This window comes from Blennius ocellaris (genome assembly GCF_963422515.1).
Source record: "Blennius ocellaris genome assembly, chromosome: 17".
Classification (NCBI taxonomy): Eukaryota; Metazoa; Chordata; class Actinopteri; order Blenniiformes; family Blenniidae; genus Blennius; species Blennius ocellaris.
Genome location: NC_137666.1, coordinates 12826915 through 12851257, shown reverse-complemented (window position 1 = coordinate 12851257; position 24343 = coordinate 12826915). Strand labels below are relative to the sequence as shown.

Below are 24343 nucleotides of genomic sequence, written 5' to 3'. Positions count from 1 at the left end.
ATGTGCACTTAACTGGATCCTGAGTGTTGATATAAAGCTACAGACATATCAACATGGTTGTTTATGAAGTGACTCCCCCCCTTCAGGCACTAACTTGCTTCTTTGTTTCTTGTTCTTTTCAGGGAGCATCTACTCTAGTCCAGGCTTATACAGTAAGACCATGACCCCCACCTACGACTCCCGGGACGGCAGCCCTCTGTCACCCACCACCGCTTGGTTCGGAGACAGCCCCCTGTCAGAGGGCAATCCCAGCATTCTTGCTGTGAGCCAGCCCATCTCCTCTCCAGACATCCTGGTCAAACTCTACAAGCCCCAGTCTCTGTTGGACAAAGCCAAAATCAATCAGGGGTGAGAGGCACTTTGCAGATTAGTTTGTTTAAATGGCACGATATCAAGAAACACTGTGCCTTTTCACTTCATGATGCCTTTTGTCTTGGTGGTGGTGTGCACAGGTGGCTGGACTCTTCCAGGTCTCTCATGGAGCAGGATGTGAAGGAGAACGAGGTGCTGCTGCTGAGGTTCAAATACCACAGTTTCTTTGACCTCAATCCGAAGGTACACACATGCCAGAGCCACCAGTACAAAACTCTGGACTTTGTTGGGATATCTGTTGAGAGCATGTAGCAGATTCTCTCTTTGGCTCAGGTTTAGATTAATTAATTCTGAGTTTGTGTTTTGTGACATTTTGCTGACCACCTCATAATGCATTAACCACATGCTGCTTCTTTTTATGATCTCTAACCAGATGTAGTGTGGTCTGGTCCTGTGTGCTCAGTCATGTGCTTCGCTTATGTCCACAGTATGATGCCATCCGAGTGAACCAGCTCTACGAACAGTCCAAGTGGGCCATCCTGCTGGAGGAAATTGAGTGCACAGAGGAGGAAATGATGATGTTTGCTGCCCTGCAGGTAAAGGGGCTGTCTGTGTCAATGCACACGTTCTCTAATTTTTCCTCTTTCAACATCATTTCAACAGGATTTGCAATGTGGAGTTCTTTACTGTTGGCAGTGGTCAAACTGCCTCCTCAGCCACAAGCTAATGAATTAGATGGGACTGCAGCCTGGAGCTGGGCCATAACAGGCCAGTTCTACTGCGGCACGCATACTAAAACTTGGCCATTGTATGTTGTTGCAGAGGGAGTTAATGGAGGCACTATCACAAATAGTCGCCCATTCCTCTTCATTGATATTAATTTGATAAATCAGCCATTAGACTGCAGCTCATAATGTCCTCAGTGAATAATTAGCAACAAATCTGTCTACAATATATTACTGTACTTCCCCCATTTTGATGTATATAAGGAAGTTGCATTTTGAGTTGTGGAAATATGAATGCTGCTCTTGAAATTTGTTTAGTTAATTAGAAATATAGCTTTTATCGTCATTGCACAAAGGATACAACCAAATTTGTATCACAATGCACTGTATGTTGTTGGAGCTTGTGGGCATTAGTCCATCCATCCATCTTTTATACCATTTCACCTCGGAAGGTCTGAGCTGGATTTGAACCAGCTCAATATGAATTTTAAGATCATTAAAGCTCTGGTAAAGAAACTGTACTTGAATATTTTGTACATGTTATGAGGTTCCTGTAGCATCACAATTAAGATCAGGTCTTCGTTTGTGTCGATGTATGGTGTGCTGCAGTGAAATATAGCTTGTAAACAGCTTTTAAGAAAATAATTTGGAATTGAACTGAACATGGCCATCAAAACTTAGTCAAATTGGGGTTAAAACATAAAAACACTAATCCCATAGAGGAGTCAGTTAGTTATGATTAGTATTGTACGTCAGAAAATTGTGGAAGATTCAATTGCATGTTATATTATTTTATTTTTCACGATATTGCACGTGAGTTTCTCTTCAAAGACCCATCTTAAAGAAGAGAAATCTGTGGATACAAAGGGGAAGTGACATACAGATGTGAACCCTACTTCCTCTCCGAGGCTGCCGTGTGTAGTCACAACGAGGGTGTGGTGTCCCTGCTATTTCTGACCCTCATAAACTGTGGGTGCCAAGACCTGAGGACGCCACCCTGTCCTCACCCCCATGGTAATTATAGTGCATCCTGGGCCGCGGGACCCCTCGCTTCTGCCCAGACCACCCACCCCAGCAGGACACGGTCAGAAGAGACCTGCTTGCATTCCCGTAAAAGCTCTCTTACACTCTGAAGTGTTCGGTGTGTTTTATCAGACTGGTTATAATTACCCTTAACGGGTTTCTCGTTGCACCTTCCTGAGAGAAATGCTAATCCAAGTATGGTGTTTAGACTGGCGACTACTCTGTCACTACCTGTCTGTTAGCGCTTTGGTAGCGGCTACTACATTTCAGCTGCACAGCGTGAGTTTAGGGATGGGCTAAGGTTTCACTGTGATGGGATGCGGGGGTCTAAATAAAGAGCAATGATTGTCTGAGTTTGGTATGTAGCTGGCTGGAGTTGGCATGCTATCACCTGGATGTTTCACAGAAATGAGCTAATCACGAGTCCGGGGCCGAAACTGACTCTATTCATGGAAGTCAAGCACATGGTGTACTTTGTACCAAAGCAGATAAATGCACACAGTCTGTTAATCACACACGCAAACACTGGTTGGGGGGGGGCGACGGCGACTTCAGAGTGAGTTTCAGTTTGAAGAAAACCCTTCAGAGCGGATGGACATGAGGACAAGAGTGTTATGGCGAGCCCTTTGTCCCACAAGCTAAAGCTTCACAGATCTCTCTCAAAGTCCGCTCTGCATCCCTCGCTCTCTCGACAGCTGTTCATTCATATATTGGTGGGGGGTTGGTGACGGGTTGACATTACAAATACCATTTGTCAACAAGCTGTATTTAGTGTTTCTTGACTCACTGTTGGGTTTTTCGTAATGGCCCCATCCTGATGAATTGGTGTTTCCATTATTAGAATAACGAAAGCTGCGGTCTCATATGTATATCTAATGAAAACAGTTTCATTATGTGTCACAGTTCAAAGATGTGCAGAAAAAGATCTCAGCTTATTTTAGTGCATTATTTCTTCAAATCTCCTCAAACCTATCTCCATCTAGAATACCACGTGGCTGTTAAAGTCAGTGGCGCATGCTGGCTTCATTTGCTAATCCCAGCAGATGTTAAATTATTTATATGGCTATTATCACAGACCGATCCCCTTTTATAAGACGAAGTTGGAGCATTTATGCAGCGGTAGCACATTGTCGGAAACTTTATAGAGGTCGGCGAAACTGTTGACGAAGGTGCTGGAACAGCTGTCTGCATTTCCTTTAAATCCTGAGTGTTTCTTTTTCACCTGGGAAAAAAATATATATATATTTTGTGGTTGATTTGTACATTTTAGCTGTGTAACCACACTGTAAAGAGAGAATGAAGCCACAGGTTTTTCACACAACACATAAAACTTGAGATCCACTGTAAAGGTTTAAACGTCAGAGTTGTAATACTTTGCGTGTGCATTCGTAGTTTGCTCTGCAATTGAGTATAATGAGTAATGTGCCTCAACATAAAGGAACACTTTAATGAATTATGGTTGAGATGGACATAAAGCACTACAGCAATGTGAGAAACAACTATGAAAAATGGCACCCCAAATTTTATTTTTTATGTGAGAATGCAACATTTAGAAGAAAAAAAAAAAGATCTTGCCTGTAAAATCAAAACCGTGGAAAGATCTTATTCAAATCTGAGGTAAATAACAGTAAGGCAGCTCCCATTCCTTACATGCTGAGTTTCCTGTTTTTACCTTCTGGCTTTAGGCTCAAGCAACATGTACAAGCACTTATTGGTCCATAAAGCCATTTCCCAGTTCATTCATGCATTCAGCGCAGGGTGGGAAGTCATATTGAATTTGATCATGTTGGTTTTCAAAGGTGTGCAGAAACTCATAATATGTACTGATAGCATTTTACCAATTTGTTATTATTATAGTTTATACTTCGCTGCAACACTCACAGTCCTACAGGTCTGGGACACAAATAAGAACTGAACTTGAAGGTGATCCAATTGCGATGTATCTCTCTTTCTCTTTTTTTCTTCTAGTACCACATCAACAAGCTGTCAATCATGTCGTCGGACAACCACATGAATAACAGTGAGAAGGAGGTGGACGAGGTGGACGCAGCCCTGTCGGACCTGGAGATCACTCTGGAGGGAGGCAAAACATCCAACACTCTGGTATGACGACACTGCCACCGCTGCCTCCTTCTGGGCCGCGGAGCCCTTGAGTATTATCCAGAACAGTGTCATTATGTGATTTCCCACTTGTGAAGCCACAGCTTTGGTTTGGTGCCATTTTTTTTTTTTACTCGTTCTGATGAAGTGTCCTTTCATCGTCTGTGTTAAACAGGAGAGTAAATCTACACAATCAATGAATCCAACGTTTCACTTGGTTATTTTTAGGGTAGGTGAATCGGACAAAGGGCTGTGGTTATAAACCACAAACCCCATGAAGGTTGTATTTTAGCTGCACTGTTCCAGCAGCCCTGTCCTGAGAGATTGTTGAAGTTTATACAGCTTATCGGGGGGGAAACTAAGCTTTGGGATATTACATAAGAGGCGTTGTCTTTAGCGTGCCCTGCTGAGCAGTGGTATTGAAAATGTACAAAGTTGAAAGTGTGCATGTTATTGTAGTTGTGTTGAACCCATTAAGGACAAGAGCGACACATACAAACCAGATGCAAAAGGAATGTGTTTAAATGATGGCATGGCCTTAAAAAATGTGACCTGCGAAACAGGAAAAAGTGAACTCATGTCACATTTTTTAAGGCCATGCCCTAAATGGAAAAGCAAACAGCTATGAGGACAAGAATTCAGCTGTTACCCGTGATTTTTACTGGATATCCGACGCTTTCATGTTGAATATTGCCGATATAGTGACTTTGGCTTTTTTGTCTCCTTCTAGGGTGACATCACATCCATCCCTGAGCTGGCAGACTACGTCAAAGTTTTCAAGTAAGTTCACCTCCAGTCGAAATTTGATTTCGCAATACCACGTAAACTTCACAATCATTGACGTGTGAATGCATGTAAAGTCTTACGTGACCTACAGCATGAAGCAACTCCAGAGAAGACGATGCCGAATGTATCATGTTTAACTTGGAAAACGACTACAATTCACTGAAAATTAACCTGAGGAATAACAAGTTTCAATCGTGTGATTAAAATCTTGCTTTGCTTCTAGGAAATACAGATTTAGAAACAATCTAACTAAGTATTGTACAAGGACATAAAACATTTTCCATAAAATTAATAATAATTGTGATTAGAAGTTTGGCCATAGTTCTGCAGCCCGAAACTAAATTGTCACCATCAGTCTAATTAGAAAAGTTGATCCTCCAAAGGAAATGTGCAGGCTGCTTTTTTACTTTGGCTCTATTGCAGTTGGAGCGAGCATATTCTGAATCATATCCATTTTTCTGGCTGGAAGCCTTTGCTGACAGGCAGGTGGCCCCAAGGGCGACTTGCGAATAAAATGGATAAACTATAGGGGGTATATTATCAAGGGGCATTTCCTTCTTAATGATTTTCCAGAGTGTTGACTCGTCTCCGCTTCACCTCGCTGACTGTGCAAGTTTCGTTGCTCTTTCTTCCCCAATTCTCTCTCCCTTCTTTCTGCTCTCTGGTGATCTCTCCTTCCCCCCCACTCTTCCTTTTAAGTCTCTTAAAAGAAAATGGGTGTTTTCTTTTTTTCATCTGATCTCTGACATGTCTTCTTCTATCTGTCTCATTTCCCCCAGGCCAAAGAAACTGACGCTGAAGGGCTACAAGCAGTACTGGTGCACATTCAAGGACATCACGATTTCCTGTTACAAGAGTAAAGAGGAGTCACACGGGACTCCTGCTCACCAAATGAACCTCAGAGGTGATCATACACACTCGTGAAAACACATGCCTGCATGTCATGCCTTAGTTTTTCTGCTTATCTTCTGTCTGTGTGACCTTTGACCTCATCTCCTTCTGTGTCAGGTTGTGAGGTAACACCAGATGTCAACATCTCGGGTCAGAAATTCAACATCAAGTTGCTAATCCCTGTGGCCGATGGCATGAACGAGATCTGGCTTCGGTGTGACACGGTAAAGCCGAAGCCGGTGCACTTTTGGCCTCGACTTGTCGTTCGTTCTGGTGTTTTTCTTTTAACTGTATCTGGCTTTAACGGCTCCAGGAGAAACAGTACGCACACTGGATGGCTGCGTGCCGCTTGGCCTCCAAAGGCAAGACCATGGCCGACAGCTCGTACAACCTGGAGGTCCAGAACATCTTGTCCTTCCTCAAGATGCAGCACATGAACCCCGACCCTCAGTTCATCGAGCCGATCACCACGGACATCAACCCGGAGTGCCTGGTGTCCCCACGCTACCTGAAGAAGTACAAGAACAAGCAGGTACGCCTGCGCGCTTTAACATAAAACATCTGAACTCTGTTTACAGACACATGGAAGTTAAAGAAGACGTGAAGATCATTGGCGTCTGGCTCGATGTGTAATTTGTGGGAGGTTGTTTACCTGCTTGATGAGTTGGTTGTGGAGCCGGACGGGGAAGCAGCTGATGCTTCCCAGATGGACGCCTCCTGGCATCACTCGTCTTGCTGTGGAATGTAGCCTCCCTCCACCTCCCCCCTTCTCTACCCTTTCTCCTCCTGCTCCTCCCTCCATTTCTCCTCCCTTAAACTCCTCTTTTGTCCAAGGGGAAATCAGGACAGCGGATGTCTTACAGTAGAGCTGCTAATGTCAGACTGTTAACGATACCTCCGTGTCGTGGTGCTTTTTGTAGAGCTCAGTGGCTGAAAATAGTCTTCAACACTGTGGTGTGGTCCCTCGCCACCAGTCGGCATCCTAATATCACAGTGTAGTATTTATCTCCCGAGAATAATTTAATTTGCTCTTTAAACCTCGGGAAGGTTCGACAATGTACTCTGGAGATTAGCATGTACGCAAGAGGTTGGTGTATGTACATTGGAACAGCTGAGTACACGGCTGCCATGGCTGTGTGAGCTGGAAGTGGGTGAATGAGGTAGTGGCCTTCTCACGGCTTACTCACTCAGTCTGGATTTGCTTAAGTTGCACTACAAACGTGGAATGTCGCTCAGGGGGGCTGGAAGGATGTCGAGAGGTCGCTCGTACAGTAAACGGTGACTCAGATACGGTCTAGACCATAAACTGAAATATCACCCATCTCTAGGAAGAGTTGTGGACTTAAATGGAGGTTTAGGGGAGTGAGGATGTTGTTAAATAAGATTACAGGCATGAGGCAGAGTTTCAGGCTCATTTGTTAGCATGTAGTCCACCCCCCCCCCATTGCAATCAGATGTTTCCCTTACATACAGGAAGTACATGACGTGGTCCTCCTTAACTCTCATCCACGGCACAAACTTCAAGTCAGAGTAGATCCTGATTTACAGAAGTACACAATAAAGTTTCACTTCTCTCTTTCTCTTTTTCTCACCACCTTGTTTTTAGAAATCGGGAAATCCCTTCAGTCTATTCAGAGTCAATAGCGTCATCTTTTTCTCATTTTTTTTCAACAAAGGACTTTTTGACCCGACTGAAAGCGAAAACCATAAATGTTATAATCACAAAGCTATTCAGGAGTTCAGGCCATCCAATTCTGGATGCTCAATCACAACTTGTAGAAACTTGATATTAATAATAATTATCTTTGTATCTGGCTTCATCCTGAACTCTATCAAATCAGATTGTGTTTATTTTGTGAGGTCAACTTCAGTATCAATGTTTCATATTGGTCTCTAAGGTGTTTCAGATATTATTGCGAAGAAAACATCTTCATTGGACACTGATGCACTTAAATGACATCATTACCCCGTTGTAATGTGTTGGAAATGAGAGGATAGATTTTGAGTTTATTATTATGAAAACACTTCTGGGGATAACTATTTAACTGATGAGCCGAAGTTTACCTTGGTTTGTTTCCCCAGAAAAATCACCACTCCATTGTTTTTAATTCTCTCTATTTTTGCAGAGCCTGCCAAAAACGGGCCACTGTGTAATATCCTAAACCATTGTTTCAACTCGACAACCATAAATAAGTATAGTTCAGATAAATATGAATACACAAAAAGGTTCAGATGGCGACAACCACAAGCCAGTAGAATGTAGTCCAAAAACATTTTAACTTGTTTAAAAGGCAAACAAACATCCATCTTCTATATTGGTTTATCCACCTGAGGGTTGCAGGGCAACTCCTCTCCCACTTACATCTTGGAGGTCACCTGTCACACCTGCTTTTGATTGTCGGGGAAGTATCCAGAGAAGAAGAAATAAATTACACTGCACCTCAACCAGTGATGTTTCACTATGAGGAGAGTGCGACTTGCGTTAAACAGCAGGCCAGACTATCAGTAGTATCTAGCAGGATGTGAGTGTGCTTCTTTCTGGCTGCGATCCAGCCAGAGGTTGATAAATGCCCTCTCCAGGGGGCAACATAAAAGCATGAAGCTCTATGCAGAGTGCATGTCTGTGCACATACACACACATGTGCACTCTGTAGTAGGCGTGGGCCATGAGGAAATGAGCCGTGCCTGGGAATGCTGCGCGGGAAAACTTGTTTTGGGAAAAGCCCCTTAAATGTCCAGCGGACCTGCGACCCCTCCCCGCCTTCCTTAATGTGGACTTCCTGCTGCAAGATTTAGTCCGAGGAGACTTCCGGGCTGCAGCCACAAGCGGATACATTCACAGGAGTTTTAGGAGGATGATTTGGAGCTAATTCTGCATGTCTGCATAGAAAACAAATAAAAAGAAACTAGTTTAGCTCAATCTTGAAGATGCTGACATCCACTTCTACTGCTGCTGGTGTACAACACTCTCTTGTGGCTGAATTAGGAACTACATCTCAGTTTAATTATTCTTTTCAACACCTTTTATGAGGACTGGATTTATTTAGATTTTATGGCTGTGCAATATTTAATGACTGAGTGCTTCTGTTTTCTTTTACAATACAACTCAAAATAAAATTTTTATTAAAAAATAAATATGAAAAAAAAGTGCAGTTATATGTGATTATTAATCAAACTCTATTCTTTATCACAATCCAAACATTATCATCTGATATGAGCCATTTTCATTGAAGTAGAATGAGTCCAGATGTCCACATTATACAGCGCAGATGTTATGGAGTCTCTCCCCTTGTCATTTATAAATCCCACACCTTCTGATTGCTGCATGACCTCTCTGCTCCACAGCCTGCCTCCCACTTTATTTCTCCTATTACTGTGATGGTTTCCAACACTGAATCTTATGTGCTTTGTTCTCTTTGTCCAAACCATCTCCTCTCTCTTCCTGTATGCATCTTCTTCATTCTGTATGCTCCCACCCCCTCCTCCCCTCTTCAGCCAGGCTTTATCAGGGACTTGGTAAGTCCAGTTATGCGTCCACTGGGTGTCTTTCAGCTTTAGATCTGTGCATGATTGTGGAAAGGCTCAACACCTTTTTGTGTCCGCGTTGTCTCACCCAACTCACCCAAAAGTTAATATAGTGAGTCTTCGCGGCCATAACAGTAGAGTAGATGGAGTGCTTTTAGTTTTGTTGCTCTAACATGTTTTGTCGTAAAAGCAGCGAATGCAGCTGGACTGTGGGAGAATGAAGGGAATTAAGAGATGTTTTAAGCATGTTTTAACACATTTCCAGAGACTTAACAAAAAGATAAAACCTAAATGGCTTAGTATTTAGTGTTTTTTGAGCATTTGATGCCTGTGTGTCATGTGCAGAGGCTAACCCCTCACAGTAAATCAGTGTTTTTCTATGGTTGTTTTTGGAATATGACTATTCAATTGTCTCGGTGCTGCAAAGGAATCTGATGTTTTAATACTAGTTACAATCACACTGCAGCCTTTTTAATGCTCAAAGTGATCAGTCTCATCTGCAATGGATCATTTCTTGGAATTTTGAGCACAAGCGGAAAGCACTGATAGACACAGACTCTAATCTGTGAGATTCTCCACTGTTATTATATTTCCAAGGTTTGATACTCCTGCCTGTACAAGGGGTTTAAAGAGGGAGGTATATATGCTCATGCATGCCGGCTCCCACAGTCTGAAGGCTCATTAACCTCGCTCGGGCTTCAAGCTTAGTTTAGCTTTACATGTATGTGAGAGTTCTGTGGACACCTGGTGTCACTGTGCGCTCATGGTTTTATTGTTTGTTTGCACACATTTAGAAGTGTGGTAATTAGATATCGTATTTATATTAAGATGGGAAAACTGAGAGATATAAAATCAGAAAAGAAAAAAAAGATGGGAAAACTGCTGCTGTTGTTGTAATAGGTTAAGTAAGAAGTGTGATTGTGTATTTGCCAGATTTCTGCCCGGATTCTAGAAGCCCACCAGAACGTAGCCCAGATGAGTCTGATCGAGGCCAAGATGCGCTTCATCCAGGCATGGCAGTCCCTGCCCGAGTTTGGAATCACTCACTTCCTGGCACGGTAGGTGAATGTGTCGGATGTATCACCCACTGTGTTGGACGTGTGTCTTGTCTTTCGGTTATTCTACCGAGACTCACTCTGTCTCTGTGCCTTTCAGGTTCCAGGGTGGGAAGCGGGAGGAGCTGATTGGCATCACGTACAACCGTTTGATCCGCATGGATGCTAGCACCGGAGATGCTATCAAGACCTGGCGCTTCAGCAACATGAAGCAGTGGAATGTCAACTGGGAGATTAAGATGGTACGGCACAGAGTCCAGCAATTCACATAATACACCAGTCTCTTGGTGCAAGGACAGGAAATAGCTTTGACAAAGTCTTGAGAGGAACGATAGCCAGAGTGAAACCAGCAGACCGAGGACCAGGGACACAAAGAATCTGCACTTTTTGGAGCATGTGCATCACCAACAATTCCTGTTTTCACAAAAACTAATTTTTCTGGAAGGCAGATTATATATATATATATATCTTGTATTATGACCAATACGGTACTTCCTGTGGGGATGAACTCTGTTTTTATTTAGTGTTAACCAAGTATCAACCCAAATCTCTCAGAATTACAGCACTGATTGTATTTCCAGGTCGATATTTGCAAATGTTTCCATGTGAATTCAAATATGAGACATAAAAATGTGTCCTTTTCATTAAATCAACCACCATAAATCTCGTAAATCGTTGCGGTAGGAGTCGCAACTCGGTTGCGAAGATGTAATTTTTACACCTAAAAATGAAATAATTTTGATTGTGATTACAGATAAAAGCCTTTTGTTACTACAGTAACACAATTAAATGTACACTATCAGAAAACCCATGAAAAGTTGTGTAGTACCTTTTCTTTGAACACCTTTAAAAAGATTCTGTACAAAAGAAAAGCTGTGTTGGTTCCTGTTCCTGACGGCTGCGCTGTGTTATCCCAGGTGACCGTGGAGTTTGCGGACGAGCCCAGTCTGTCCTTCGTCTGCGCCGAGGTGGACTGCAAGGTCGTCCACGAGTTCATCGGAGGCTACATCTTCCTGTCCACGCGTGCCAAGGACCAGAACGAGTCTCTAGACGAGGAAATGTTCTATAAGCTGACCAGCGGCTGGGTCTGAGCTCCGCCGGCCCCCAGGGAGCAGGAGGTGGGCAGAGGAGGGGAGGGGGAAACGCACCGTTTTTGGGTTTATTTTATTTTACTATTTGTTTTTGGTCTTTTTAATGTTTTGGAGCTGCATCCAAGAGTCCAGAGCAGCAGCCTTTTTTTTTTTTTTTTGCCATTGCTGACACCGTTTTAACGTTGGTGTTTTGTTTAGTTTTTTTGTTTTTTCCTCCTTGCATTAATATTGACAAGCTCATTTGTTACAACACTAACGCCGTGGTGGAAGCAGCCCAGATGAACTGTGGTGGTTGTGCAGAAGCCTTTTTGCAGGAAGGCTTGTCCTTTTTCCCTGCAGCCGCCTGCCTCCTCTCCTCCTGGACCGATGACCGCCGACTTGCGTCCACGAAAACCCTTTTTTTAAAAACAAATCATTTTAATCCGACTTTAACCCAAAGAGTTGTTACTTTTTTGTCTATATTTACTTCTAAAAGTCACATCCGTCATTGAACCATTGTGATTAAAGTTCCGCAGGTTATCTAATGTTGTATGCGTTTATTTATCCTAAAAGACGGGCCTCTTCAGTAAGGCGTGCGTCTTTTAGCGGCTCTCCGTGTCCGCTCGGCGAGAGGCTTCGTCTTGTTGACGTCACATGTAAGCACTTGTGCAGTATACGGTCATGTTTATGAATAAGCTGTTAAGTTTCCTTTTTGCCTTTCTGATGTCTTGTGAACTTGTGTCCTGTCTCTATCGAGTACGTATCCGCAGACCGGTGGGACTTTGTGGGACTTGCTTTGGTTTGAATTGACCGATGAAACAAACAGTCCGGTGCACTCGGGTGAGCGTCCAGTGGGTTTTTAAACAATCTGCTTTCCAGCCGATGTAAACGTCCTTTCATTCATCTCGAAAAGTACCTCTTCAGTGTGTCTGGTTTTCACCTGAAACCAAGCTGGATGTTGAGCTCCCATTTCCTCCATTTTTTGACTGTTTTTAATTTTTTAGGGTAAAAGTTGAGTATCGCAGAAATGGGATTGAAATGTAATATTTCCACACAAGGGCTGACGGTGGAATGGCGGTCAGCATTTCTGTGTGGAGTTCACATATTCTCACTGTGCATGTACAGGTCTTCTCCAGGTGCTTCAGTCCAAAAACGTGTGAATGTGACTGCCTGATGACGGTCTGTACATGTTATGACACCACAGTGGACAGATAATGCACAAGAATATCAATATTCTGCCTAACAATTTAAGGGCAAATGGAGGTCTTCTGATCAGATTTACGTTGGAAAGCTTTGAAAACCCGCTGGCATCTCACGCCATCGTGCGTTCACACCAACAGGAAAGACACAATCGCTCTTCCCCTGACGCTTCCGTTTCTCACACCGTATAGTATTATCATGTTTATTAATACACACCAGCAAAAGGTCACAGAGTTTAAAGAATGAATATGCAACCTTTTTTTTTTTTTGTTCTGTCCTCAGTATGAAGGATCAGTCAATGAAGTATTATAAATTCTTTTTGTTTTGTAACTAATGTAAAAACAAACATTTTATAGAATTGTACAGTGGGGTTTTTTTGTTGTTGTTCTGCTTTTATGGGGTTTTGGAGGTTTTTCTTTTCAGATAAAAAGGGGGGTAAGCCATCAGTCAACATGTGTAGTATTGAGAAATGTGCCTGCCTATGTTGTGTTCTTACTGAGTTTTCAGATGAAGATATATGTGAATATATATGAAGATAACACTAGTCTCAAACTCCAAGATGTTGGTTGAGTACATATTTCTTTTTTAATAGCTCAGTGTTTTTCTTGCATTTGTGCTCAGTTTGCCTGCTTTTGTCAAGAATAATAATGTCCATTTGTGGCCTGGAGCTTCATCTTTAGCTGTTTTTTTTTGTTGTTTTTTTTTAACTGGCAGTGATGCATTAAGTGCTTAATTCACCTCATTGTCTAATTTGTTTTTAATCACAAATGAAGCGTGCCATTTATTAATGTCCGTATGAAGGAGATCCTGGAGTTTGAGACAAATCAGCAAAAAAATAAAGAGGCGAGCGCAAACCAAGCCTGTTGTTGTTTATTTTTATCTGATTCAGTTTGCCTCCAGTGTCGGGAGCAGCCCTGCATGTCCTGCTGTCCCGTTTTCTGACTGTAAAAATGCATTTATTTTAAAAAATAAAGTAATTTTTATTTAAACTGCTTGGAATTTGTTCATTTCGCCAGGGGAGAATGTTGCTTTACAAGTCAAAGGTGATTTGTTGTTTCAGATGCAGGCAATAGAACTAATGATGGATGTTTTTTTGAAGTTGTTTTTCATTGTCGAAGATGAACTTATGAATGAAATTGAAGTATATTTTATTGTCTGAAAAGTTGAATTTAATTGAAAGGTGCTTGGTTGATCCCAAAAAGTTAAACAATTTGCAGTTGTCTGACTTTAAACTTTAGTTTTACATAAAAATTCCCAAATGTTTTTTTCAAATAAAAGATTTAGTAATCCTGTAAATCTTTACCCACATAATATAAGATGTTGAAGGTTAATAGTGTTTTTAGGACCAGACAAAACCAACTATGTACAGGGTGGGTGTGGAAACTCCTCAAAGGTGAGAATACTAACCATTATCAAGACTTGGTGCTGAAAGCCTCATCTGATCTCACATCCGTTTCAGTTACATAAATGTGTGAGAAAAAAAACCTTGTCATGCACTGTTCCTTCATGATGCTTTAGGAAATCATCTATTTTTTTAATTGTTAATGTCTCTTTTACCAAAAACAAATCAACCAAGTAGAATAAAGAGGCAAAATCTGTTCCAATGCAATGGGATCCGCATTTGCTGCAAATGTGTTTTACTATAGATCTTATCTCATATTCAGCATTTTCCTAAACATTGAAGACACACCCACACTACCTGCAGAGGTCTCACGCATGTACTTCTCGTTTCCCTCCAATAGAGAGCAGCCTCCAACCACTCTTCATCTGAGTCTCCGCTTCACCTGACTGCCATCCCAGCAGACACCCAGAGCCAGGCTGAGGAGGAGATTAGATCAGAGGACGCCTGCAGACTGTCTGCTTATTGTACAGGCTTTCTGTTCATTTCCCCTCCCTGCAGCGGACAGGGTGGACGTCCATCACCTGCTGAGCGGCCGGGATATGAAGCTGTCAGGCAATGACAAGAAGAGAGCGTTCCCCATCATCTCATGTCTACAGCACCATGTCAACACAAGCAGCATGCATTAGAAATAGATTTTTTTTTAGGGTGTTTGAGACTGTAATTGTAATGATCGTCCAAAGTGATGAAGAAAAAGAAGAATATTGCAGTCGGGTACAGAGAGCATGTATCTAAGCTGCTCTCTGATGTGAGATCAAGCATCAATTCTGCACAGTCTGGTGTGGTGGTGAGTATTCTCACCTCACAGCAAGGATATTCACAATTTGTGTCCATGCTATTGTTACGGGTCCCAAGGCTTGTGACCACAATAACTATGAGATTTTTGAGTTCGGTGTCTGGAAAAGACAGGTAAACAGTGTAATGCATTGAAGACGCAAATCGTTCATTTCCTTCCTAAACGTTCTTCTGAGGTGGGCGGAAACCCACACCCAGGAGGACCCTGAGCAAACAACACCTGAGAACACTGGTTCCGCTCTCCCTCTTCCTATTAAACTGAGCATTTTAGCTATCATAACTTTGGAAACAATACAAAATAAAGTATTTAATAATATACTGTATTTACTTGAACATAAATGGGTTTACACATTTTGAGTGTATCACACTATGTGTGTGAAAGTCCCATAGACATTTCATAGATGGCTCGCTGGGAGGACGGGGTGGATGACGGCCTTGATTTGGCAGAATTCAACTGGACTTGACGGGGACATTTATAGCTCGCCGGCAGTGTCTGCACATTTCAGGAAGTGAAAAACATAAAAGGAGCAGCACAAAAGCAAAGTACCACCTGTTGCCGTTCAATGCTGCGGCTTCCTGCTTGAACTCGGTGCATATTCAATTACAATGAGGCATTGCTCGGCTTTCCTGTAGTTCACGGGCCCTTAACGTCATTGTTAATGTCATGCGGCTCCCTCCCCCCCAAAGTGTTTCTGACGTCCTCCACTTCGCCTGCAGGGCACAGACTGCTATAGATAATGTCAGCCATGGCGGCCCATGTGCTGATAAGTTGCTTTCAAGTGGGTCTTTAAGTTTCTTTGAAGAAGCCAGAGCTTTGACCTTGTCAAGATCAATATAATGTTTTTAAATCTCTTCCTCAAGACTGTTAAGATAAAACTGGATGGAGGTTAAAATGCTTGCTGCCAAGATGACAGAGAGCGATCCACCTCTTCGCTTTGCTTGGAAATATCCCAGCAGCTGCTCGATAGATTGCATCCAAGGTCCACTCGGACTTTCATGAGCCCCGGATGACTTTTCTTCTTCAGCCACCACGAGCCGATGTGTGAAACAACCATTGGACTGAGTTTTACAGACATTCATGTTCTCCTCCAGGATTAATTCTTACAATATTAGTGCTCCCTCAACTGCTCTACAGTTTGTTCAGCCCTTCAGAAAATAACTTCATATCTGGAAACAGAAGCTGCAGAACTGCTCCTTGTGTGTATCGTTAGTTCTAATGATACTTTTTGGATTGTTTAGAAGAGTAACCCGTTCACATGTAGCATCTCATTGTCAATCACACATTTTAAAAAAGCACTCAACAAACACTTTCTCCTTAATGCACAAGAAAATATTAATGAGGTACAATGACCATCAAGTATACATGTCTCTGGTTTCAGGCTCCTTCACATCCCCTCCTCATGTCTGATTGCTCTTCCCCTCCCTGATATGTTTCACCTGAGTGTGTGATTGTCTTCACCTGGCGACAGTGATGTATATCTTGGGCGTTTTCTGTGTGTTCTGGTTGTTTGTTTAGCTGTGTTGCAGTGTGAGATGTTCTGTAGTGTTTCTGTCTCCTGCTTCCCAGTGCCTCAGTAATAATCTACTGTGATCTTGTAGACTTTATTAGTTTGGATGTCCAGATTTTTGTTTTTTTGTTGTTAGGAATTAGGATGAGTGTCTTGCAGTCTTCCCCCGAGCCAAACACAACACCTATGAGACAAAGGAATTCCCAGAAACTGAAAACATTGGCAAATTGTTTTTAAAAGAGAAGATAATACAGCCGTGAAGAAAAAGGAAAAAAAGGTAAGAAAACTCAACAAATCAGCTTTGTGTTGAGGGTCTTGTGTAGTATGTGTGGAGTTCACATGTTCTCTTTGGGCTTGGTTACCAATTAACTAAACTAATTATACTTTATTTATCCTCTTGAAGAAGTTTCTTTTTTTTCTGCCCACTCTCATGTCCACTATGGGGGTCAAATCTGTATATTTCACATCCCAAATCCGCCTCCTAACCTCTAGGCCACCACTATTCCAAATGAACTTAAATGTCATATGCAGGATTTCCCAAAGGGGATCAATGTTTAACATGATTAACCCACTGTGATGTATCACCACGAGACGTGTTAAACAATATAATATTCAATATGTTTCTCCTATTTCTGAGGATAAACACCACATGACTGTCACCACACCATCGAAGTGCTTCACGACCGGGTTTCATATATTAAATCGGGAGATGTCCAACTTTGAAAGGAACCACATGTTATTCCCATTATGTGGGACAGTCCAGTCTCCATATTTCCATGGAAAAGACTCAGTCAGGGCTAAACACTGCTCGGTGCCAAGACTCTTATCTTGATGTCATCGGTTACACTTGGGAGCTGCTAAACCGAGTTTAAAGGCTCGATGAAAACATGTGTTCTGGTTAAAGGTCTTTGTTGTTCAAAGGGTAAAACAGCATCTCAATGAGTTCCTAGGTTTTAGTGACCCGCTAATTTATGTGAAACGGAGCTAACCAGTGTTTATTTGTGCAAATTCTTATGAAGCCTCAAAGTTTACAAATTGTCTTGAGGTTTTTATGGTTTATTATCTGGCCATCTGTTTGATGTGCTGGAAGCCTTGACGACCGCCACCTTGTTCATCTTTGCCTTGAAGTCCGGGACGTCACGCATGTATTTGCACAAGTATAAGCATGCCATTAAAGTCTCAGGGCTGATCCTCAGGGTGTCCCCTCAGCTGAAGAGGTCATGTCACACGGTGTTTATCGAGATGGGAGCGGCCTGCATCGTCAACATCTGCAGCGCGCGAGAATCGGCTCTGCCATGTGTGCAAGTGTAAGCATGAGTAGGCTTTCGGGTTGGTGAGAAATTACTGCTGAAAGCTCCACATGTTGCACGTTTCAGCTCGCCTGACGCGTCGTTGAGTTGAGTCGTCTCTCGGGCTATTTGCTGTGGGAGTCTTTCCTAAAGTAATCCACTTCTCCCTCAGGGACCTTTTGGCTTTAAGCACTCTTGCACAAAATTGGATAATTTGCATCGCCTCGCTCTCACAAGCCCGTTTTGTTCGGCTAAATCTTGTTTTTCAGCCGAGTTAATGCAATTTAAAGAGGCTGCTGTTGTTGGGGAATACATTTGGGACAAGCAGATGGGTGTCAGGTTGCTTTTTTTTTGTTTGTCTTTGTTACCTTACACTCCAAGATAAGGTAAGGTGAGTGTGTGTCTACAGATTAGTCCGATGAGGAGAAAACAGAAGCATTGTGGAAGAGTCAGTCGATCCACCTGTTTATATTTTTACTGCAGGTTTGGTTCCAATATAAGTTTTTGCACTTGTACAAGAGCACAAATTAGTAATTCTGAGTTTTGCACTGTCCTCTTAAGTCAATGTAATATTAATGGCCCCATATGTAGCCAGTAATGTCAACTTTGTCAGTTAACTGAAATAGGCAGTAATAACAAATGAATATTGTGTAAATTGACTTTTGTTTATTTTTAGAATGTAAAAAAGACAAGTAATTGCACTGGGTGTGAATCGTTACGTGTTGAAGCTCTCTGGAGACAGACCCAAATGCTCCTGTGCTTCTTGCTCTCAGACTCATTATTTTACAGACACTTTTTTTTTTTTTTTTTTTTTTTATCATTGTGGTCACCGTGCCCGGAATCCATAACTCTGGATTTCAGTATTTCAGTACAAAAACATGTATGTAAGATTAAATGCTCCGAGTGGCGGTAGCGGAAAAATGTCTCGGATGGCTCGGATGAATTATGTGCTTCTCTTGAATAGTCTCAACAATACCTCTTTCTTGAACTCCATTAACTTTAACTCAGCGCTGAAGGTGATCCCAGTCGTAAAGTGTCCAGCAGTGATGTTGTGATAGTGTAAGAAGGTTCCTCCAAGGAGAACTCTGATATCCAGGGCTGCTGTGGCAGCATCCCGTTTTGGATGGCCAAGAATGAAGTTGAGGTGTCCACGGCCCCGCCCCAACCACCCCATGACTCCACCACCGAATCGCCTGTGATAGTGGGCTGGAATTGGCTCCAGCGGCCCGTGTAGATGGTTTCATCTGAATAAAAGCTTGACGATTTGATGAATGAGCCATCAAAACAATTCCCTTTTTTCTATTTGACTTCATCCAAATGATGCCCTGGTGTAACATACTGCAGTGACTGGAGTGTTTTCAAATTGATCCCTTTGAGTCAATAGTCTTAAAAGGCCCTTTAAAACCATCCCCTTTTAGGACCACTCTCGGCTTTGCTCTTCATTTTATGATCTGTTTGCTCACAAGCCTGCAGTAGTCCCGGTGTCTCACTGCCCCTGAAGCCATCCCCACCATCTCACCTCGCGTCTCTGAGTGACACCACTTGTCCTCCTGCTGACAATAAAGACCCAAATTAAACTTGCAGGATACAATTGAAATCAGGGCTGTGTGGTGTCAGCCATAGGGCTGTCCCCTATTGATCATCTGGATTAGCTGCTTTGACACTGAGATGGTGAGAGACGTGGTTAACCTGGCAAAAAGAGAGAGAGGGGACAAATATTCAGAGTAACAGGAATTCAATCAAAGCATAAAATTAAAGGATTTATTACCAATGCTTGGCCATGGACTTATAACAAGTGACTAAAAGTGAATACAGTGGAAAAAGCTGCGGAGTGCTGTGACGCATTAGCCAAGCTGTAAGAACTTTGTAGGTTTTCCTAAAGACATATCCACTCATTAAGTTCAGCTGGAGTCGCGGCTGCCGTTCGATTGTAATCAATTTGAAATATTCATACGTTATTTAAATCCAGTAGAAGTGTTCCTGAGTGGTGGATACAGATTCCTGCATCATTTTCTTTCAAAGAAATTATTGGACAATTGTACACGTAGACAGACTGCTCTTAAAAAGTGAACTGCCTCCATCTTTCAGTTGCCTCTGTCCTTGAGTGTTTGGAGAATGACAGTGCACGCACGCGCACACACACTTCATGCACCTTTTGCTCAGCCGTCTTGCTGTCATGATGGAGATTGATCTAGTTTGTGCTGTTTAATGGCGTGTGGCTCCATTAGAGTCGTTTGGCCGGTGACTTGCTCCGCAGTTTGACTGAAGCACACCTATGAGGATTAACTTTGATTCAGGATGCATTCACCTAAAAAATCTCCCTCCTCCCACTTCCCCAACTCCCGCCTGATCGGCTGCCTTAGAAACTGGGTTTTATCTGGTTGGTGGTTGTTTTCATTCATGATTCTATCATTGCTCTTGTGATTGTGTCTGGCTTCAATTACTGATTATAGTTAATTAAATCATTCACACCAATGGTGACATAAGTTGAGGGTCCAAGATTGCTTTCATAGGTGAAAATCCTTTACTATTTTATTACTTTATCAGCAACATTATGAGCTGTATTATATTGAGAATGAGGGAAATGATCATGTTATTGGTTGTTACAACCCTGATTGTATCTACTCACCTCTTATTATCTCTCTGATGTGGAATTATAGTGTTGTGCTCCATGTTGTCAGTTTGTCTTTTCACATCTGTCGATAGTTTGTTCAGTCTCGTCGCTGTGTTTCCTTTTTGCCTGTTTGTTTGACCTGATCGACGTTACCACATATTGAACTTTGTCTGATCAATTGTGAGCCATATGACATTAGGAGGCAATAAATGTGAATATTGTGGCCTTTGAAAATTAGTCAAGTCATCTTTTATTACAAAGCAGAGCAAGTTTCTTATTCAACTAAAAATTGTAGTTTGATATGAAAAAAGGTGTAAAAATGTAGAGAAAAATGAGAGTTGATAGTCTAGAAAGTTCGGAATAACATGGTAGAGCAATACAAAACTGTAACACTTATTTGGACAGTGTCTAACTGTGTGCATCTATGAATGGATAAATATATATATATTGCCACAACGGAAATGAGCACGTGTTTAAGGACTCTACCACAACGTTTCTGTAGTTTTGCTGATTTCCTTAAACTGCTGAGTGAAAAAGACACAGTTCAACCTCTGACCAGCAGAAAAAGACCAGGTTTTACATAAACAAAATAGATGCTTAAAAATATATATATTTATTAAAAAAAAAAAAAAATGTAAATAAAAAATAAATAAATAAATAAATAAAAAAATAATATATATATATATATATATATATATATATATATATATATATATATATATATAATAATGCACCTGTCTCTTTTGGATTAAGTGTTATTTTTTTCATATTAAATCATTTCATTGCTTGGACAACTAGTTTTTATTGATAATATGGTATTCAAATTAAAGATTCAATGCAAATCTGACAGCCTTCTTTATCTAAAAAGGCCAAACTGCTGTGATTGATCTGTGCATAAAAGCCATTACTTGTGGTTGGCTGAGCACTCAGATGATGGATGGTTAATATCTGCTCCAAATCTAATTAAAGCCGCTGTCTTCCATGAAGGAGTGTTGTTGTGATGGGTCTTAAAATCCAGAGAAACTTGTCAAAAGTTATATTTTGTGAATAGTTTTTTTAGGTCTTTATTTTTCTAAATTTTTTAAATTACAAGACATTCTGCACTATCTATATTCCTAAAGGTCATCCGGGTAATTCCCATAATATGATGGTTCTACACATGAAAGCTTTTGGCAGCCATTGTCCTATAGAATGAGACTGTGAACAGGAGAATAGAGATATAATGACTAGTTTTCTGTGAACCCTTCTTTATATTTCTATGCTATGCTGATTGTGTACACAACAAAGTAGCTTGATTATCGAAGATGTATTGAAATAAATGGTGATAAGTAGAAGATTTTAAAGCAAAATGGACCTGGAAATGTGCAGGATACAAAGGGGAAGCATATATAAGAAAGATTGTCACAGGCTCTGGCAGCTTGGAACAATGCCAAATCAAAAGGTGCTTGTTTCACTCTATTAAAGGAGTTTAAAGGCAGATATGGTTTTATAATGTGAAATGTGCATGACCACTAAGCATGCAGATATGAACACATGCTTCATTGCTCAGTAAGGGAAAATCTAAACATTGGGTTTGAGAGGGCCTCTTCACATAAACACACAAGGAGATCCTGGATATACCAACTCTAACGAAGTTACCACTGGATTTTAAATTCAATTCAGTTTTATTTATAAGACTCTAATTACACCATGGATATCGAATGGCACTTTTACAAAGGAAAGCCAAACGATCCCACAAAACCTCCCCTGAAAGAAACCTTGGCAACAATTAGGGTTTGGGGTTTGTATGAAAGAAAAGAAACAATCAGAGAGAAGCAAACAAGTTGACTGCAAGTTTTGAACACACTGGCCATAGGAAGCACAGATCACCAACTTCCACTATAAGATCCTGCTGTAAGTTACTGAGCAGGGATGTCAAACAGGGGACGACTTCACAAAATATAACAATTACAAAGAAAACATTGCTTTAAACCTTTAAAAAAAGAAAACTTTCCAGCCATGTATTGCAATTTTTGTTGCGACCAATTTCAAAGAGACATAGTATTTTGATTTTTCATTGCATTTTGCACTATGAGGCATTCTAAAAATGGCACAATGTTCAAGTTGTGCGTCTTTCTCTTTGTGAATTTCAACTTCTTCAGGTTTTGGAAAAGATATCGTAATTAATTTTTATTCACTGTTATTTCTTTGCACTGAAACAAAGCTAAACCATCCAGAGATATGTGGTTGCCCGCAGATTATATATAGATTATTGCATTTTCCTTTTACTGCTTCGAGCCACTGCAGATCAAATTTGACTTTATGTAGTGCCTGAACTGAACTGAATTTGTCACACCAAGTACAGAGAGATGGATGTTAGTGTTGGGAATATGCAGTGGTGACAAATTAATATATGGAAAAGATATAAAGAATATCTCCCGCCAATCTCAACCTACAGTGGCTTTATGAAGTCTTAAACTTTATTAGATAGGAAGGTTTCAAACCTAAGCCTAAAAGCAGAGACTTCGTCAGCCTCGATAACTGAAACTGGAAGTTGGTTCTGCATGAGAAAAGCGTGATAGCTGAAAGCTCTCACTCCTTTTCTACTTTCAGCAACGTCAAGAACGTCCAGCAGGCCTGAACAAAAAGTTCTGATGGAATGAACATGATGGCAATAAAACTTAGATGAAAGAAATCAAAACGGTTTGATAGTCTCTGTTTGAAGCACAAAACAATCCAAGATGAAACATAAAATCAAGCCTGCACGCTGTGCACACTTTCCTGAAGCAACGTATACATGTCAGCAGGACCTAAATAAGACATGTTTTCCCCTGGTTGAGTTCTCAAGCTGCTTTGTAACCACTGTCTGATGTGTGTGTTTCATGCCACACACTGTGCAGAGTAAGCAACAAACCACATGGCTTTCAGTGTTTGATTAGCAGAAGAAGAAGAAAAAGAGACAGAAAGGGAGAAAAATGGGGAAGAGAGAGTGGCTCGGAGAGAGCGTGAGAGGTATGGCAGCCATCTGGCATTGTGGGGAGACGAGAAGCAGCCGGAGATGGGAGCGAAGGGTCCCTCGCACCGTTCCATTCCTCCATCGTCAGATCTCCATGTTTACCCTGCTCGCCACGTGGACTAGAGGCTCCCCGTTCTGCCTGAATCCTGCCAGCCCGCACAGCGCCTGCGAGGATGGTAATGTTTTCCAGAATTTCGGGTGCTGGAAGGGTGCGTAGAGAGAGACGGAGGGGGGGGGGGGGGGGTGAAAGAAGCAGATCCAAAGGAGAAGAAGTGCCAGGTAGAGCTCCGGCAGAAGCTCTCGCCTCCTCTGGGAGCTCTTTGTAAAAGGAAAAAGCACCGAGTGTACTCAAGTAGAGGCAGAGTCAGTGATTAACCTCTCAACCTGGGGATTCTTTGGCACGGCCATTGCCAGTAGCTCATAATATTAAAAGATTTACTGTGGCTCACGATGAGGACAACAAATACATCACAAAGAATTGCAGAGAAATAAAACGATAAGCAGATGCGACCATAATTTTCCATTCAGCACTTCTGATTTATGTATTTTACTGGCAATGTACAATTATGAAGAAATATATAGCACTGTTTTAGTAATGGATATAAAATGATGCACAGGGCTTTTGGAAGCTTCTTTTTATTGCAATTCCACAGCTGTATTCAAAAGCGGTGTCAGATTGTTGCTTAATGTGAGCGAGGGAACGTTTTAATGAAGCAATGGAGCAGAAGTAGCTCCATTTGTTCATATAGTGCATCAGCATTCAAATGGAAACACTGCACTTGGTATTAAACGAACTTGAGGAGATTGTTCCATGTGTTATCTTAAGAAACTCAGAAATTGGTTTAATAATCGTGACTGCTGTTTTTCATAATCCATTCATCTTCTATATCAGTCCATTGAAATTGGGTTTGTGGGTTGCAGGGTCACAATGGCTGAAGGCAGGTTACGCTCTGGATGGAGACTCATATTTACACTACAGCAATTCAAACACATGTTTTAAAAACACGCACTCTGCACAGCATTGATTGCATGCCAGGGCTTGATTGAGGATATTTT

The 24343-nt window shown here is 41.6% G+C and overlaps 1 protein-coding gene across 4 annotated transcripts in view; it reads left to right on the top strand.

Annotated features, from left to right (window-relative positions):
• fermt2 (FERM domain containing kindlin 2) overlaps window positions 1–13670 on the top strand; it is a 39244-nt gene extending 25574 nt beyond the window's left edge. For 2 of the 4 annotated variants that reach the window (XM_080512761.1, XM_080512759.1), the window contains 12 exons: window positions 123–348; window positions 453–555; window positions 801–908; window positions 4029–4163; window positions 4891–4940; window positions 5726–5850; window positions 5955–6061; window positions 6151–6369; window positions 9333–9353; window positions 10296–10420; window positions 10518–10659; window positions 11335–13670. In XM_080512761.1, the coding sequence (XP_080368887.1) occupies window positions 123–348; window positions 453–555; window positions 801–908; window positions 4029–4163; window positions 4891–4940; window positions 5726–5850; window positions 5955–6061; window positions 6151–6369; window positions 9333–9353; window positions 10296–10420; window positions 10518–10659; window positions 11335–11508 (1535 nt within the window). In that variant the 3' untranslated portion in view covers window positions 11509–13670. The remainder of the gene's footprint in view (window positions 1–122; window positions 349–452; window positions 556–800; window positions 909–4028; window positions 4164–4890; window positions 4941–5725; window positions 5851–5954; window positions 6062–6150; window positions 6370–9332; window positions 9354–10295; window positions 10421–10517; window positions 10660–11334) is intronic. The other 2 variants (XM_080512762.1, XM_080512760.1) reach the window with 1 other exon arrangement.
• Window positions 13671–24343: the final 10673 nt, after the last annotated feature.